The 18,154-nt window shown below is 34.9% G+C and overlaps 1 protein-coding gene across 3 annotated transcripts in view; it reads left to right on the top strand.

Annotated features, from left to right (window-relative positions):
* Rfx7 (regulatory factor X7) overlaps positions 1 to 18,154 on the top strand; it is a 133,817-nt gene that overhangs the window by 108,487 nt on the left and 7,176 nt on the right. For all 3 annotated transcript variants that reach the window (XM_071608293.1, XM_071608291.1, XM_071608292.1), the window contains exons 6-9: positions 12,118 to 12,238; positions 13,642 to 13,722; positions 14,415 to 14,622; positions 17,739 to 18,034. In XM_071608293.1, coding sequence (XP_071464394.1) covers positions 12,118 to 12,238; positions 13,642 to 13,722; positions 14,415 to 14,622; positions 17,739 to 18,034 — 706 coding nt within the window. The remainder of the gene's footprint in view (positions 1 to 12,117; positions 12,239 to 13,641; positions 13,723 to 14,414; positions 14,623 to 17,738; positions 18,035 to 18,154) is intronic.

Genomic DNA, 18,154 nt, shown 5'->3' with positions numbered 1-18,154 from the left:
TTTGTATCCGATTCGCCAGAATTTTATTGAGGATTTTTACATCTAGGTTCATTAGGGATATTGGTCTGTAGTTTTCTTTCTTTGAGGTGTCTTTGTCTAGTTTCGGAATCAGGGTGATGTTGGCCTCATAGAATGAATTTGGAAGAGCTCCCTCTTTTTCTATTTCCTGAAATAACTTGAAAAGTATTGGTATTAATTCTTCTTTAAAGGTTTTGTAAAACTCCGCTGTATATCCATGCGGTCCTGGGCTTTTCTTGGTTGGTAGTCTTTTGATTGCTTCTTCTATTTCATCCATTGATATTGGTCTGTTCAAATTGTGTGTATCCTCCTGACTCAGTCTGGGCAAATCATATGACTTAAGAAACTTATCTATGTCTTCACTATCTTCTATTTTATTGGAATATAGGGTTTCAAAATAATTTCTAATTGTCTTCTGTATTTCTGTAGCATCTGTTGTGATATTGCCTTTTTCATCCCGTATGTTAGTAATTTGAGTTCTCTCTCTTCTTCTCTTCATTAGCATGGCTAAGGGTCTGTCGATCTTATTTATTTTTTCGTAGAACCAACTTTTAGTTTTGTCAATTTTTTCAATAGTTTGTTTTGTTTCCATTTCGTTGATTTCCGCTCTGATTTTAATTATTTCTTGCCTTCTGCTACATTTGCTGTTGTTTTGCTCTTCCTTTTCTAGGGCTTTGAGATGAAGTGTGAGCTCATTTATTTGTTGGTTTTTTCTTTTTTTGAGGAATGACCTCCAGGCGATGAATTTCCCTCTTAAAACTGCTTTCATTGTGTCCCATAGATTCTGATATGTTGTGTCTGTATTTTCATTTATCTCTAAGAATTTTTTGATTTCCTCCTTTATGTCTTCTGTAACCCATTGATCATTCAGTAACATATTGTTCATTTTCCATGTGATGTAGGATTTTTCCTTCCTTCTTTTATCGTTGATTTCCAGTTTCATTCCATTATGATCAGATAAAATGCATGATATTATCTCCACCCCTTTATATTTACTGAGGGTTGCCCTATGGCATAATATATCGTCTATTTTTGAGAAGGATCCATGTGCTGCTGAGAAAACAGTATATCCACTTGATGATGGTTGATATATTCTATATATGTCAGTTAAGTCTAGGTTATTGATTGTGATATTGAGTTCTATAGTTTCTTTATTAAACTTTTGTTTGGAGGATCTGTCCAATGGTGAGAGAGGTGTATTGAAGTCACCCATAATTATTGTGTTGTGGTCTATTTGATTCTTGAACTTGAGGAGAATTTGTTTTATGAATGTCGGAGTACCATTATTTGGTGCATAAATATTGATAATTGTTATGTCTTGTTGGTGAATGGTTCCTTTTAACAGTATATAATGTCCTTCCTTATCCCTTTTGATTAACTTAGTCTTGAAGTCGATTTTATTCAATATGAGGATGGCCACCCCTGCTTGCTTACGGGGACCGTGTGCGTGGTATGTTTTTTCCCAACCTTTCACCTTCAGCCTGTGTATGTCTTTTCCAATCAGATGTGTCTCCTGGAGGCAGCATATTGTTGGATTTGTTTTTTTAATCCATGTTACCAGCCTATGTCGCTTTATTGGAGAGTTTAAGCCATTAACGTTTAGAGTTACTAATGATATATGGTTTGTACTTCCAGCCATGTTTGATTATTTATCTTTTTTTTTTTTTAATTTAGTTTGTTTCTCAATGATTAGCTTTCCCCCCGCCCTCTGTCTTTACTGAGGCACTTCCCACTGATGGTTTTGGTTATTGTTTTTCATTTCTTCCTCATGTAGTGTTTTGCTCAAGATGCTTTGCAATGCTGGTTTTCTGGCTGCAAATTCTTTTAACTTTTGTTTATCATGAAAGATTTTTATTTCGTTGTCATACCTGAAGCTTAATTTTGCTGGATACCGAATTCTTGGTTGGCATCCATTGTCTTTCAGTGTTTGAAATACGTTGTTCCAGGATCTTCTCGCTTTCAGCTTCTGTGATGAAAAATCCGTTGTTAACCTTATTGGTTTACCCCTGAATGTAATCTGCCTCCTTTCTCTTGTAGCTTTTAATATTTTCTCTTTGTTCTGTATATTGGATATCTTCATAACAATGTGTCTTGGCGTTGGTCTACTGTGATTTTGTTTGCTCGGTGTCCTGTATGCATCTACAATTTGTATATCCGTTTTCTTTTTTATTTCTGGAAAGTTTTCTGTAATTATTTCATTCAGCATGTTACTCATTCCCTTGGTTTGAACCTCTATACTCTCCTCTATCCCGATGACTCTTAAGTTTGGTTTTTTTATGCTACCCCATATCTCTTGGATGTTTTTCTCGTGATTTTTTTACCAGCCTTTCTGAGTTGGCTAGACTCTTTTCAAGATGATATATTTTGTCTTCATTATCTGATGTTCTGGCTTCTACTTGCTCCACTCTGTTAGTGATACTCTTATTTGAATTTTTAATTTGGTTTATAGTTTCCTTCATTTCTAGAATTATTGTTTGATTTTTTTTTATAATCTCTATCTCCTGATAAAGATGCTTAACTTCTTCTTTTATCTGTTTATGTAATTCATTTTCAATGTGTTCTTTCACTTTTTGAATTTGCTGTCTCATATCCTCTTTAAGGTTCCATTCCATCTGTCTAAGGTATTCCTTGAGTTCTTTATATGACCATTTTTCTGATGACTCTAGGTCCTCCTGAATATTTAGGCTGTCCTGCATTGTTTGTACTCCTTTTCTTCCTTGCTTTTTCATGCTGCTCATGTTACTTCTTGTTCTGTTTGACTGCTGAGTTACTGTTTATTCCTATAAATTTATTTGATGCTTGGGAGGAAAGGTATTAGAAGGGAAGGGAAGAAGTCACTAAAGAGAATGAGAGTAAGCAGGTAGAATTCAAGGAAGGGGGACTAAGAAAATTGAAAAGAAATGAAAAAACAAAAGAAAAAAATAGAAAGTAAAAAAAGAAAAAAAAAATTTTAAAAATAAAAATTTAAAATTTAAATTTAAAAAAAATTTTAAAAAATTAAAAAACAAAAAAAATGAAAATGAAAAAAAAACCCAAATTAAAAAAAAAATTAATAAATGCAGTCTTAGAGTTTGATTAACTTCTCTTCCAGTAGGTGGAGCTGTGCCCACCGGGCCAAGCTTCTCCTCTCAATAAGCGGGAACCAATCACTGTGCCGCAGCTCCTCCTCCCAGACTGGGTGGGTCTCCAATCCTGAGTGCCTAGGGCGTTCTCTTGTGTCTAGTCACTTCCCCACCTTTCCTCAAGCCAGGCCCTGCTCACCGGTGACGTTCACCACAATACTGGCTACACACCAGGTCTGCTGCTCCCGGGAGCCCTGTTTTCATGAACGACTGGGCACACTCTCCCTGTTTGCCATTCCCTCAGACCCTAACTTTGTAGAGCTTGGGGCTGAGAACCCTCAGCGAATTTTGCTAGCCCTCCGGTAGCCACGCCCCCGGTAGCTGGTGCAATAGACCTCAGTTGTCAGCACTGGTGGGAGCGGTAGCCGGGAGTTCCACGCCGCAGGTCCTGCGCCACTCCTGATTCCCTTGGTCTGGCTATCGCGCTCACAGGAGAGCTGGGAGGGGCCCTTAAGGTTTCCCCGCTGTGTGGAGATGGAAGGCTAGGGGATTACACACCTGTCGCCGCTGGTTTCAATGAAGTTATCTCCTCCACCGCATTCTGGTGACATCAGTTCTCTGCCATGGTGGCATCCCATGCAAATGGCGACCGTTCAGTCCCTTTGCCGGCTGACCAATGCAACGCGTGGGTCCTGAGTGTCTCTCCCAAGCCCCGTTTCAATCCTGTGGCCACTGCCTATGAAGGCTCGGTTGGCATTAACCTCCGTAGGATCAGAAGGTCCGACCAGTTGTTTCAGCGGGATCGTTTAGTGCTGAGTCACAGCAGTTTGTCTGCGAGAAGCAGGCGAACGGGAGCTTGAATTCAGCCGATCCGGGCTCGGTGTGTGTTCTGAGAGGCCCAGACTGTTCGCCCCAGATCCACGTCAGCTCAGCATTGCCTAGTGATCCTGAGCAAACAGCATTTAGACGGTTTACGACTTCCTATGCCCGTGCAGCTGAAGAGGTCAGAGACTTGATCTCTCCGCGCCCGCCGCCATGTTGGATCTATCTGTTTGTATTTAAATGTGTTGAGAAAAAAGAAAAAACTTTAGAAATCCCATACACAGCCAGAATTAGTCCTCCAGGGATCAGAATCATCTAAACTTATGCTGTGTGGTACACACTGGATATTTGTAGCAGTTTTGGACATAGTCAGGGAATAGTCCACTTCCAGTTTGGAGAAAGGGACTATTTTGTTAACAGTCTCAACAAACCTGCATTCCCATCATATTCCCCACTTCCTACCCACAACTACCTCTTATCACACTGGCTTTAGTTTCCACTTCACTTTTGCAGTCTGCTAATTCCCACTGTTCCTTTTAAATTTTTCCAAAGGAATAAGCTAGTTCTACTACCTATGGGGAGTGATACCTGACTGCTGTTACTCAGTGCATGGGGGATGGGGGTATTTATTCCTTATATATTTTTTAATATGTTATCTATCTATAGGTTGGTACAGCAGTGTAACATAACATATGATTATTCTCTATAAATTTCTCAAGTTTTCTTGTCTTGTAGGTTAATCCTAAATCCCTAAATAGTGTTTAAATTAATATCCTGAGAGCTAAAGCCAGAGTAATTTTTAGATCTCTGTGATGTTTATCAGTAGAGACAATACAGTAGAATTAAGATTCTCACCTTTTATTCAGTCTGCAACTCACAATATTCTAACTTCTTTACAGTTATTAGACAGGGGCTACCAAATTTTCTAATAATTCTAGTCAGTGGATTTGATTGGATAAGAACCTTAACTTTGGGCTGGGGACATAGCTCATTTGGTAGAGTGCTTGCCTCACATGCACAAGGCCCTGGGTTCAATCCCCAGTACCACAAAAAATAAAAAACCTTAATTTTATTTATTGTATTGTTACTATATATTACATGTGCTCCCATCTCCCTCTCAATCAAGATATAAAATCCCTTCATATATTTGGAAACATATCCTATTTACTTTGCCACCTTTCTTTATCTTTCTCCTTTCCCAGCCTGCATCTTCCACCTTACTCTCACCCGTTGTAATCTGCCACCTGTCAACAGTAGTTCTATTGTATTTCTAAATACGTAGCTCAAAATTCAGTTAAGTATCTTGGCTTTTACTGAAAGTAAATGGATTTATAAGAAGTTGCACATAGCTCACTCAGCTCCCAGGCAATGTTCCCTGAAGTATTCTGTTTTTGTTTAGTAGCCAGAGTAGAGATGACCAAGGCTTACCTGTTGATGTACCTGTCATCTTCTTTCTGAAAGTTTATAGATATCTTGGAAAGGAGAAAGAAATTTTATAAATAAACTTGTCACAGTAGATTTTCTTATCCTTGGCTAAAAATTAGAACTATTTGAGTAGCTTTAAATAAATAAATATACATACATACATACATATACATGTACATATACATGTACATTGCAAATGAATTTGTTTGAAAAACATACAAGATTATTCAACATTTAATTAATGCGTTAGTGTCTGGATTATTATTGCTGTCAAGCTTCAGAAAATTATGAAAAGAAGTACTGGTGGTAAATTATAACAGTTTAAAGAATATATCCTTTATTGTTTTTATCTGTGTTTAAGCTCTTTAATTGTATTTGTGGATATGAGGAAGAAAGATTCCTAGGAGGTCAAACTCACTTTCTGTTACTTTGCTGTGTGGCCCTAATTTGGAATCTCCATTTCCTGCCCCACTTACATGCTCTATCCCTAGTAGGCTTTTATAGTTAAAATAAAATTTAAGAAATTACATATGAGCTATATAAGCATTCTTCTTGCCCTGTCAGATTTGTCTTTTATACTATACTATTATGTTTAGACTAAAGAGAAAAGGGTATTTTAACTTTTCAAAAGGCTTTAATGTGGCAGTGTACCTGGATGTTTTGTTTTTATTTTTTACTGAATCACCTTGCTAAAAGATCAGAAGATACAAATGAAAATAAACATATATCTTTAAAGGAGAAGTGTAATCAGCAGGGTAGCCCCCCAGAAAGGGTTTGTGCTAAGCCTCATAAAGTCCTGAGTACTGGTAGTGAATAGAGTATAAGATCATTAAGCTTAAAAGTTGTCAGGACAATTCACAAGCATTTTTAATAAGGCAAATATAAATATATTTAAGAAAATAAGCTATATTACTGGATAGAGAGAGTTCATCTCAGCTACCATTTACAAATGGCTTAAGAAAATCTTTTTAAATTATACCCTGGGAATAGTAGCTATCTGTTCTGCCGTGGCCAAAAAGATCAACCATAATAAGCACCATCAGAAAAAAAGAACAAAATTATAAATATTTCATCCTTCTACGAAATCATGATGCTGCTAGATAATGGAGCTTAAACTTTACCAACAGACATTACAATACTTTTGTGAATTTCTGGTTTAGGAACTGCCATTGATTTTTAGATCTCTTCACTTTCTGTTCATTGTCATTATTGACCACTCTGAAATATCATTTTGTGTTCAGAGCAGTTCTCCTTTACCTTCCTATTATAAAAATTTTCAAACATAACAAAAATGTTAAAAGAATCCTATTAAGAATATCCAGATATGTTTCCCCTATCTTCAAGGATTTTTTTTTTCCTATAGCATATAAAAGTAGTATACTTCTAAAAACAAAGACACTTTTTTTTTTCTTCCAGTACTAGGAATTGAACCCAGGGCCTTTTATGTATTAGGCAAGTGCTCTACACTGAGCTACATCTCCAGCCCTTTTCAGATTTGCCATTAACTGTGATTTTTATTGTGGGCTTTCCATGGAAAACTTTGATAAGATTGAGAACTTTTCTTTCTATCACTTGTTTGTTAAATGTTTTCCTGCATCTGAGATGATAATTTTTTTCCTTCACATAACTAAAATGGTATATTGTATTATTGATTATTATTGTATATTGTACCCATCTTGCATTCTTGGGATCATTCTTGATCTTTGCGTTTGCTGCTAGATTCAGTTTGTCAGTATTTTGTTAAGGAGTAATACATCTATATTTATAAAGGATATTGGTCTACAGTTTTCTTTTTATGATGCATTTTTTCTGGTTTTTGTATTAGGATGGTACTGGCCTTACATAAGAAGTTTTAGGAAAGTGCTTGTCAGGGATTGGTATTAATCTTTTAAATACTTAGCAGAATACACCAGTGAAGGCATCTGAGCCTAGGGTGGTTTTTTGTTTTGTTGGTACTTTTACGTTACTAATTCAATCTCTGTTACAAATCAATTGTCTTGTTTCTTTTTTATCTATTTTGGTTGGTAGCACCTAGAATTTATTCATTTCAGATAGATTATCCAGTTCATTGGCATACGGTTTTTCATAATATTCTCTTGTGGTTCTTTTTATTTCTTTCTGTATAATCAGAAGTAATGTCCCTTCTTTCATAGTTTTAGTTATTTGAGTCTTCTCTCATTTCTTTTTCATTTTTTGTATTGCTGCCCTCCCCCACCGTTTCATCAGTTTTGTTGATCTTTACAAAAACAAAAAAACTTTTGGGTTAGCATTTATTTTAGTCAGCTTTTTCACAGCTCTGACAAAGGACCCGGCCAGCACAACCTGTAGAGGAGGAATACTTTATTGGAAGGCTCACAGTTTCAGAGGTTTTAGTCCATAGAAGGTCAGCTCCATTCCTCAGGGCTTGAGGTGAGGCTCAACATCATGAAGGGAGAGGGTAGCAGAGGGAAGCAACTCCCATCACAGTGATCAGGAAACAAAGAGAGACAGACTCCACTCTCCAGATACAAATATATACCCAAAGCCACTCTCTAATTCCCACCTCCTCCAGCCACACTCTACCATCAGGAAACAAAGAGTCAGACTCTGCTCTCAAGATACAAATGTATACAACAAAGCCACTCCCTATTTCCCACCTGCTCCAGTCATACCCTGCCTCTTTAGTTACCACTCAATTAATCACTGTCAGGTGATTAAATCACTGATTGGGTTGAGTTTTACAACCCAGTCATTTCTCCTCTGAACTGTCTTGCATTGTCTCACACATGATCTTTTGGGGGACACCTCACATCTGAACCATAACAGCATTTTTCTAGTGTTTTTCTATTCCCTATGTCATTTATTTCCATTCTCATCATAATTTCCTCCTTTCTGCTTGCTTTGAGTTTACTTTTCTCTCATTTTCCTAGTTTCTTAATATGGAAGATTAGATTATTAATTTAAGATCTTTCTTCTTTTCTAATGTAGGCATATATAATTACAAATTTCCTGCTAAGCATTGCTTTCACTACATTCCATAAATTTTAACATATTGTGTTTTTCTTTTATATTTTCCCCTAAATTGTTTAGTGACTTTTTGGAATTTCCTATATTCTTCATTTTATCGGGCCACTGAAATCTTTTCTCAGCATAGTAGTCAACTAATGATAAGACAGATATTTCCTTAACCACCTGAAACCAGTAAATCTCTCAGGCTTTGCCTAGGGTCTCTGTATGTCTTAAGGTACAGCAACAACACTCAATCACACAGTCAGTTACTCTTCCCTAGCCTTCATTTCCTGCTTTGGGGAGGCCTCAAAACAAGCCAGAGTTGAGAACTTCGTGCTTTATTAGGTCTTTCTTGAGCATACACACAGTCCTTTGCATGCATGTGGCCTTCTAGATTCCTGGGAATATGTAAGCGTGTCCCAAAGCATCTCTGAACATCTTATTTCCCAGATTTTCTTCATACTTTCTGGTTAGTCTGTTATTTGCCACCACTATTTTCCACCATCTTCAGCAGACACAAAGTTAAGAATTTGCCAGTTGGTTTTAACAAATTCTATTCACTTCACCTACACAAGGAGAAGGCTTTTTATAGTGGGCAAGCTCCAGTTTATCAGATCCAGACAATCTTGTAGGTGGAGTCCTTGCTACTCAATTTATTGGGTCAAGACATCCTTCTTCTTCAGTGTTTTGTTAATTCATAATCTGTAAGTGGTTAATGTTTATGTTCACATAATCTGTACATTATCTGTATAGTTAATTTAAAACAAAGGAGAACTGTGATAACCCAAAAATAAAAATAAGCATATAAAGGGGCTGGGGATATAGCTTAGTTGGTAGAGTGCTTGCCTAGCATGCATAAGGCCCTGGGTTCAATCCCCAGTCCCACAAAAAAATAAAAATTAAAAAAAAAAATAAGCATATAAGTAAAGCTTGTACTCCATGCATGTGAGCAACTCATCTGTCATTTATATATGTGTATGCTTATGTGTGTGTGTGTGTGTGTGTGTGTGTGTGTGTATATATATATATATATATATATATATATATATGTATCTACTTTAAAAATAACAATCAAAAATTACCAAATAATTGTCATATTAAATAGCTGTTTCATTGGCAATAGTGATATCTTTCTTTATAATTTGCTATTTGATGTGATTAAATAATAAAGAACACAAATTTCTTTTTAAAATATCGAGAACTGTCCTAAAACTTATGGGATTTCATTAATTTATAAATTTCAGGATAAGACCTCTATCCTTCAGCATAAGTTCCTTGACTAGGAATGAATCTTTTTTATAGGACTCCTAACTAAAATAATGGAAAGGAAAGGTAAGTTGAAAGGGAGAACCTGTTTAAAAGATCATATATTGCAGCTGGGAACACAACTCAGAAAAGCACCTACTTAACCATGCTAAGGCCCTGGGTTCAGTCCCTAACACCCCAAACAAAATTAAGTCAAACATGATAAATTTTTAATATATCCATTTTAAACTAATTTTGTTTGTTTCAAACATAGCAATCTTTCAGATAATATATATTCATTGCGTGGTTGCCTCAAAAATAAGTATCACCAAGTGAATTTCAGCAGTGATATTTGATCTTAGTTTAAGCTTGGTTAACAGTGCTACTAACAACTCAAAATTTCTCATCAAAGCTTAAAACTAGAAGACACTATAATTAGCCAACAGACTTCTGCAGGCTTTTCCAGTCATGCTACCTTGGGACACCAAATCATCACATACATTACACTGTGCACTTCTATACTGTTCTTGAATGTGTATGCCAAATGCTAGAGTCCAGTGAATTTTAGCCATGCTTCAGCTGTGTATTATTATTCTGCCCTGACCTGGGAACAATATGAAAAAGGAAATTTTTTATGATCAAGATCAGGATTTTCAGAGTTTTCTCTCCAGTCACAAAATCTAATTACTCCATTAAAAATCTAATTACTCTTTCAACAACTGTTCCACTTAAAGGCTCAAATTAATTACGTATTTGACCATGTTACTTTTACCTGATTTGTCTTCCAGATTACCTAGCAAATACATTATTTGATGAATAATTCTACCATGTTTTAGAAACTTCCCTAAATTTCTCTATTCTTCATTGTCATCTGTAACACATGAATGCTAAGACTCACTAAAATATAACAATGTGGATCTAAGTGAAAAGGGGGCTTTGAGTAGAAAAAATGGTAATTCTTAATAAATTATCTTTAAATATTTGGAAAAATAATGAAAGTGTCTCATCTGTGAGATAAACAGATTAACCAAATCCTTCCCAGATATACCTTTCTTTGCAGGTTCCTCATCTATAAAATATAATTAATAAAAATACCTGCCTCAGGGTTGTTGGGGAGGATTAAATGAGATAACAAAGCACTCAAAAAATGTCCAGGAACATAATTAATTTGTAAATGGTATTTATAAGCACTAAAGATTGAATCACCATATGGGTTGTGAATTACTTGTTCATGATCATGTTGAATATTAGGCTTATTTTCAATCTTAAGAACAATTTAAATAAAGATCAAGAGAAAAAGTACTAAACAATTTGAATTTAAGAATGCTATGAGGACCAGGACTGTAGCTCAGTGACAGAGTGTTTGCCTAGCACATGTGAGGCACTGGGTTCTATCCTTAGCACCACATAAAAATAAATAAAATAAAAGCATGCTGTTCATCTACAACTACAAAAAACTTAAAAAAGAAAAAAAAAAAGAAAGAATGCTATGAAAGTGTTAGTTATCCTGTGAATAGAACATTCTTTGTTTCTCATTCTTTTTTGAGTCTTGCATAAATATAATCTTATGCTGAGTTAGGTGTTAATTGACACCATATCTTACTTTATCAACCTTCAGTTAAAGTTATGAAGTAGGAAAACAAGATGTAAGCTAATCAAGATCTCTACATGGCCTAGAATGACCTATGGTTAATGTAGCACTGGTTTTAAAATTATGAATACATACCCTGCAGATACTCTACTAAATTAGATTTAAAACAGAATTATTGAATATCTAGATCTTTCCAGTGGGTAAGAGACTCTAATAATAGAATTATTTTTCTTTAAAAATTGTGTAACAACTGAAAATTGGATAGGTCATCTCCTAACATCAAGCTGTTCCCTTTAGGGAAAATGTTCACATTGAGTTAACCCATTGTTTAAGGGTGTGACCATTTCTGTAGCTGTCAGGAAGTTGAACTTCTGAATCCATTTTCAATTCTAAGCTTTCACCAAAAAGGGATTCTAAGGGAAGAGGGGAAGAACATTAGACAAGAACCTCTGACTGTGCCCTCATTTTTAACCTCATCAGTAAAAGGAGGTTGTTGGTACAGATGATCTCTAAAGTTTCCTTTAGTCCTACCATATCACGTTTCTAAATTTTAAACCATCTGGTAGTATTATCTTAATGTCTAGCTTGTATGATGTTTCTTTTGGAAATTATCCCAGTATATGAGCCTGATACATATGTGGAAACTTAAAACACTGCTAGATGAGCTGGATGAACTCATTTTATAGTGTGGCTTGGAATTAGTTGAAAAACTTCATCTCAATATTATATCTTACTCCAAATTTCCTGAGTGCTTTTGAAAGCAATACTGTATATTCTGAACATAAAGGCAGGTAGTTAAACCTGAGTTAGTAGTCTCTAAAAAGTAGTGATTCTATAAATCTTGGCACATAACTTGAAGATCCATTGCTTCACTTTGTCAAAAGGATCAAATTGTATTGAAATAGCATCTTGCTCTGTAATGCTGAATTCTGTCCCTCACTAAATTGGTTCCTCCTTCTTCTGCAGGAGCTACTGTGACAATCTTGGTTACCATCCGTTAAGTGCTGCTGACTTTGGAAAGATAATGAAAAACGTCTTTCCAAACATGAAGGCACGTCGTTTGGGCACTAGAGGCAAATCTAAATATCCTTTACCAGAAGGTTACTACTAATCTCTTTAGATTCACACTAATAGAAAATCCACTGTCATAGTTCAGCTAGTGACTATATTTGGAAGTAAATTTAAGTCAACAAATATAAATGGTTGAAAAGTACTTAGTAGAATAATGTTTTCTTAGCTTTTTTAAACTAAAAAAATGAATAAATAATGATTTATGTGTTTATTAGGATTATTATAGATGTTATCTTTCTCTGTCGCTATAAAGTGTTAATGGTCTGATCTTTTTTGCTTTAACAATAAGAATTAATGATTACAGCAGCTCACCAGGCTAAGGCAGGAGGATCATGAGTTCAAAGCCAGCCTCAACAACTTACTGAGACTCTCTCTTAATAAAATATAAATATAAAAAGAGTTAAGGAATGTGGCTCAGTGGTTAAGTGACCTGGGTTCAATCCTGGGTACCAAAAAATAAAGGATTAATGAGATATACCATATATTCAGAAATTATAAATTATATCACCAAAAGTAGAGAAAGATGTTAGCTTATGTTCTCTCTTCTAACTTAGAAACACGGGGATCTCCTTAGTAATAATACTAATAATAATAGTCAACATTCAAAAAATTGTTTGTGGAAAACCTGTGTTAAAATTGCAGTGATAGGAAAGGTTCTTATGATGAAAAAATACTTAGGAACAAACAGAAGTAAGGAAATGAAAATTAAGTATTTATTAAAATTTTTTATACTTTTGGAAGAAGATGGTGTTAGAAGTACATTCATTTTCTCCCTGCTTAGCTTTTAGCCTTTTTCAAAACATAAAATTAGTTACTATGGAAGAGATGAGAGAAAGGGGAAAGGAGGAAGGCTGCTTTTCTAAAATAGTTCCAGGTGTTCTTCAACCAGTTGGTTCATGACCTATCCTTGTTTCCTTAATATAAACAAAAATGTCTTGATGTGTCTTTGGCATGTTACAGGTGATAATCCTGTATGTTTCAGTGGAAAAAGAGAAATGAAAAGGTTAAAGCCCTTGTGACACTCTGGAGAGTTGTTTTTGTCCTAGTGCCCTGGGCTAAAGTTTCCCTTCCCTGTGCCAGGTTTCCATCCGGCTATTCCTTTCCTTCTGACCTGTTTGTTACTGGTGGCTGGCACAGCATATTAGGAACATTTATTCATAAAATTTGTAACAGATGAGAATCATTGCATTTAGAATAGTAATATTTAACATTCTATAAGAATTATTCCAGTTTCAAGACAATATAAAAGTATTCTTTATTTCTAATACTAAAGTGTTTTCTTACTGAAGAATTCAGAAAGTACATGTTATTTCATGCTAATCTTATTCTCATTTCATATATGGTTACTTCTCAAGTATTGTCTATATAGGCAGTCCATTTACTTTGGAGTACTTTAGACCTTAACTATTTATTACATATTGTTACAGTGGACTAAGGAAAAAAGCTTTTGTTCATATGCCAACACTGCCCAACCTTGACTTTCACAAAACTGGAGATGGGGTAAGAATTCTACCATGTCTTTTTAATAAGTAGAATTGTGGGGACTAGGATGTAGCTTAGTGGTAGAGTGCCTACCTAGCACGTACAAGGTCCTGGGATCAATCCTCAGCCCACACACCCCCCCACACACACACACACACCAAAAAGAGAAGGTAGAATTATATAGAAATATCAAAATTGAAATGCATTCTTCAAAGCCTCATTTGGATGGAACCAAGAACCAGGAACTGTGCTCTTTACAAAGTAAATAAGCAAAAATATCCCACTGTGGTTAAAAGATATTAGTGTATATCAACTTGAAGTTTTGGAAAACAAAGACCCAAAGTTACTGGTTTGTAGATTTGACAATAATATATATTTACTTTGTGTGCTTGTTTGTGTAGGTTGTAAGATAAGAGAAAATATATCATAGTTATACTGGCATCCCTAACTTTCAGCTTTTAGAAAGATTTAAAACATCTGTTAGTCTGTTTATGTTTAACAACCATTTGAAATGTTATATTCAGATACTGCTGACTGCTGTACACTGGTACATTTGGGTCTCTTATATCTGCCAATAGGCTACTTCATGTTACTTTGGCCCAACAGATTTAGATTTTATCTCCTAATAAAAATACATGTCTTGAATGTTTTCAATTTAATTTCTCTAAACTTTACTTAAAAGTTAACTTGTCTTTTTTGCCTTTGTTTAGTTGGAAGGAGCTGAACCTTCTGGGCAGCTTCAAAATATTGATGAGGAAGTTATATCTTCTGCTTGCCGTCTTGTGTGTGAGTGGGCCCAGAAAGTATTAAGCCAGCCGTTTGACACAGTCTTGGAATTAGCCCGTTTCCTTGTAAAAAGTCACTATATAGGCACCAAGTCAATGGCAGCTTTAACTGTAATGGCAGCAGCACCAGCAGGTATGAAATTATTATTAAGCTAAAACTGGCAGTGTTACTGTATTTAGAGTTGGTAGCTAAAGTAGAGATTAACCAGAAAACTTCATCTTTTTAGTACTTATGTGAGTTCCTTCTTACTTCACTTTACACTAAATTCAGAGGGACTTATTAAATCAATAAAATAAAAATTCTTTCATTATAGAACTTACTGCTGTAGTTTTGTATATCTGCTGTAATATAAAACTATTTGGATTCCCCTGAAGATATTTTATTAATTTTTTCATTGCTATTTTTAAATTTAAAGAATATATGTACATATACTTTTAAGTATATATGTATGTAACTAGTGGATTAAATATTAGTTAAATAAGATTTTTAAATTACATGGTAGAATCCTATCCCAGAAAGAAAGTTTATAAATAAAATGGTCTTTGGACACTGTGACAGATAACTTTGTTTCACAAGAAATAAAATGTGTCAAGTATTACTATAAAGTAACAAGAGCAATATTTTTTAAATACCCATTCAAATGAGAATTTGAGCTCAAAGAATAGTTTTTTGAATTGACAACTAATTTGAGGAATTAAAAGTAGTGTTGGAATAAATGACTGCCTTTTAAATTAATAGCTGTCTAATTATCACTTCTTTAATTATCAGTTCCAATGAAACTTTTGAAATGTCTTATTTGGACATACCTTATAAACCTAAAGAAGAATGAATAGGGGGTAGGGTTGTGGCTCAGTGGTAGAGCGTTTGCCTAGCATGTATGAGGCACTGGGTTCAATTCTCAGCACCGTATATAAATAAATAAAATAAAGGTTCATTGACAACTAAAAAATATTTTTTAAAAAAGAAGAATGAATAAATCTGATTACTCTAGAAAATCATTTCTGTGTATATGGAAAGTATGTTAATATGAAATTTGTTTTCCAAGATGATTCTTGTAAGTATTTCTACAGTAGATTTATCCTGACCAGAATTACAGTATGTGTTAGGTGTTTGTACATGTTCATGTAATCTGTCCTCTCATTTTATAGTTCAGGACCAAGTTTAGCAAAACAGTCTCTTACAAGAGCTAGTCATAATTTTTCCTATCTTCGTGTAAGCTGTGTACTACTTAAATTTGTTCACTCATACACACAAGCTAGAGAGAGCTTGAGCAGCTCACTGTAGCTATAGATAGCTCACCTGTGTTACCTCATTTAATTCCCTCAGCAGTCCTGCGAGATAGGTGATTTTTATTGACAATATTTAGATCAGGAAGCACACTTAGTGAGGTTAGTAGCTTATCCACGGGCAGATAAGTGGTGGGGTCAGGATTTGAATCCTGATTTGTCTGTCTCCAAAGCCCAGGTTAACTCAATTATATCGTACTGCCTTCTTATCTTCTGTCAAAATGAGACTTTATTCTTCTTCAACTTTTTTTGTTCTCTTTTTCCTACCATACTAACACCAAAAAGGGTTCAATAGAATGAAAAGTTGGGAGGCATCATGGAGGAAAGAATCATTAGCATCTCTCTTATTTCCCACTTTATTCACAAATCTGAAAGAAATGTTGAATGAATAGAATGAGTGAATTTTTAAGGTATAAGTGTAAATAAAGGTTTTTCTTTAAATGAAAGTACTAAAAATGACAGGTGTTTTCTCTTTGAAAGCAGTTAGCTTGAAAGACTATTCACTTTGCCAATTTATCATTACTCAAAACATTTTTTAAATCTTTTGAAATTTTGTTCTATATATTTTTTTAAACATTCTTGATGGTAAGTTAATTCTTGTCCTTTGACTATGAATTTGATTTTTTATAAATATAGTCTCCATATTAAGAACAGGTTGTGTTACAAATGTCCTTTCATAAGTCAGCTGCTTGGAACTCATTCCTGTTCAGACACCCTGGCAGGAGAATCAAGACAGCCCAACTGTGAGCCATTAGCAGAGGCTCTCCAGGGTGCAGGGTCCAACTGAGTTCTGGGGCCAGGAGGAAACAATGCAGCTGGATTTGAAGAGTAAAACAATACAATGTGATAAAAAGAGGTAAAGATGAGGGATTACTGACCAGTGAGTGTGTGGGAAAGTTATAGTCTCTTCTCTTTTTTCTTGGCCCCCCTAACCCTCCACCCCACCCAGTAGTTGTTGCTGTTTTCTAGAATGAAGAAAAGCAGAAATTGGGCTGGGAAGTATTCCAGAAGATACTTCCTCCCCTTTCTTTTCCCCATTATTTTTACTAACCACAATTTATTTTCTAATTATCTTAACATGAAATTAGCTTTTAAAAAATTAATTTTATTACACAATTTATTAAAATTTGTATCTTACCATTCCTTCCTCTTTTTTTTTTTTTTTACTGTTTATCTTACTATTAAAAAGTTTTCTCATTGGGCTGGGGTTGTAGCTCAGTGGTAGAGTGCTTGCCCCGCACACATGAGGCCCTGGGTTCAATCCTCAGCACTGCATAAAAGCAAATAAATAAAAATAAAGATATTGTGTTCATGTACAACTAAAAAAAGTTTTCTCACTGACACTTTTCAGAATATCTTAACCTTAGTCTTACTAAGAAATTCTGTTTCTTAATCTGGAATGATCATGTGGTAGCAATTAAAATAGCGGTGCCCATTTTTATGAATTTCTTGTAGGCTTAAAAGCCTGTTTTCCCCACAAAAATTTTTTTAGGATATGGAATGATTTCAACAAATATTTATTAGTTGCCTCTTTTGAGCTGAATGTTTATGAAAATGAATGAATTTCATTCTAATAGAGAAGAAGATAAGAAAATTTACTGACATCTGATAAAATGTAAAAATGCTATTTTGGCATTTATCTCAACTTTTGCACATTTATAATATGGGTACACTTTTTAAAATCATCTGTTATTATTGATTTATCTAAAACTGTCACCTGAGTTGAACCATATTTTTAAGATTTCAAAATCACATTGAAAAATGTTTATAAATTTGGGAGTCTAATACTTTAATGCTGTAGTAAGAAATTGACTTAAATTGACTGCTGAAGTAAGAAATTGACTTAAAACTTGCTCATGTGGTTGAATTGTCCAGTAGATGGCTACATATTCAAAGAAATCACGTTGTAGCTTTCTTTTATAAAGGAGGGTATTTACTTAGCTTTCCTTTGTTTATTTTCAGGAATTAAAGGAATTACCCAGCCTTCTGCTTTTATACCTACAGCTGAAAGTAATTCCTTTCAGCCACAAGTAAAGACTTTGCCATCTCCTATTGATGCTAAACAGCAGTTGCAAAGGAAAATCCAGAAAAAGCAGCAAGAACAGAAACTACAATCCCCTTTGCCAGGAGAATCCTCAGCAAAAAAATCAGAAGGCGCGACAGCCAATGGAGTGGCTAATCTTCCTAATGGAAATCCTGCAATTCTTTCTCCTCAACCCATTGGTATCGTTGTGGCAGCTGTCCCTAGTCCCATTCCGGTAATATTAAGTGGTGTTTAACTGGGTTGGTGGGAAGTTAATCATCTAACAGTTGTCTTTCATTCAGAATTGGTTACAAAATGATCTATAAAACTAAGATGTGAAGATCCAAGATACATA

This window comes from Marmota flaviventris, chromosome 2 (genome assembly GCF_047511675.1).
Source record: "Marmota flaviventris isolate mMarFla1 chromosome 2, mMarFla1.hap1, whole genome shotgun sequence".
NCBI classification, from domain to species: domain Eukaryota; kingdom Metazoa; phylum Chordata; class Mammalia; order Rodentia; family Sciuridae; genus Marmota; species Marmota flaviventris.
This window is presented reverse-complemented; position numbering and strand designations above follow the sequence as displayed.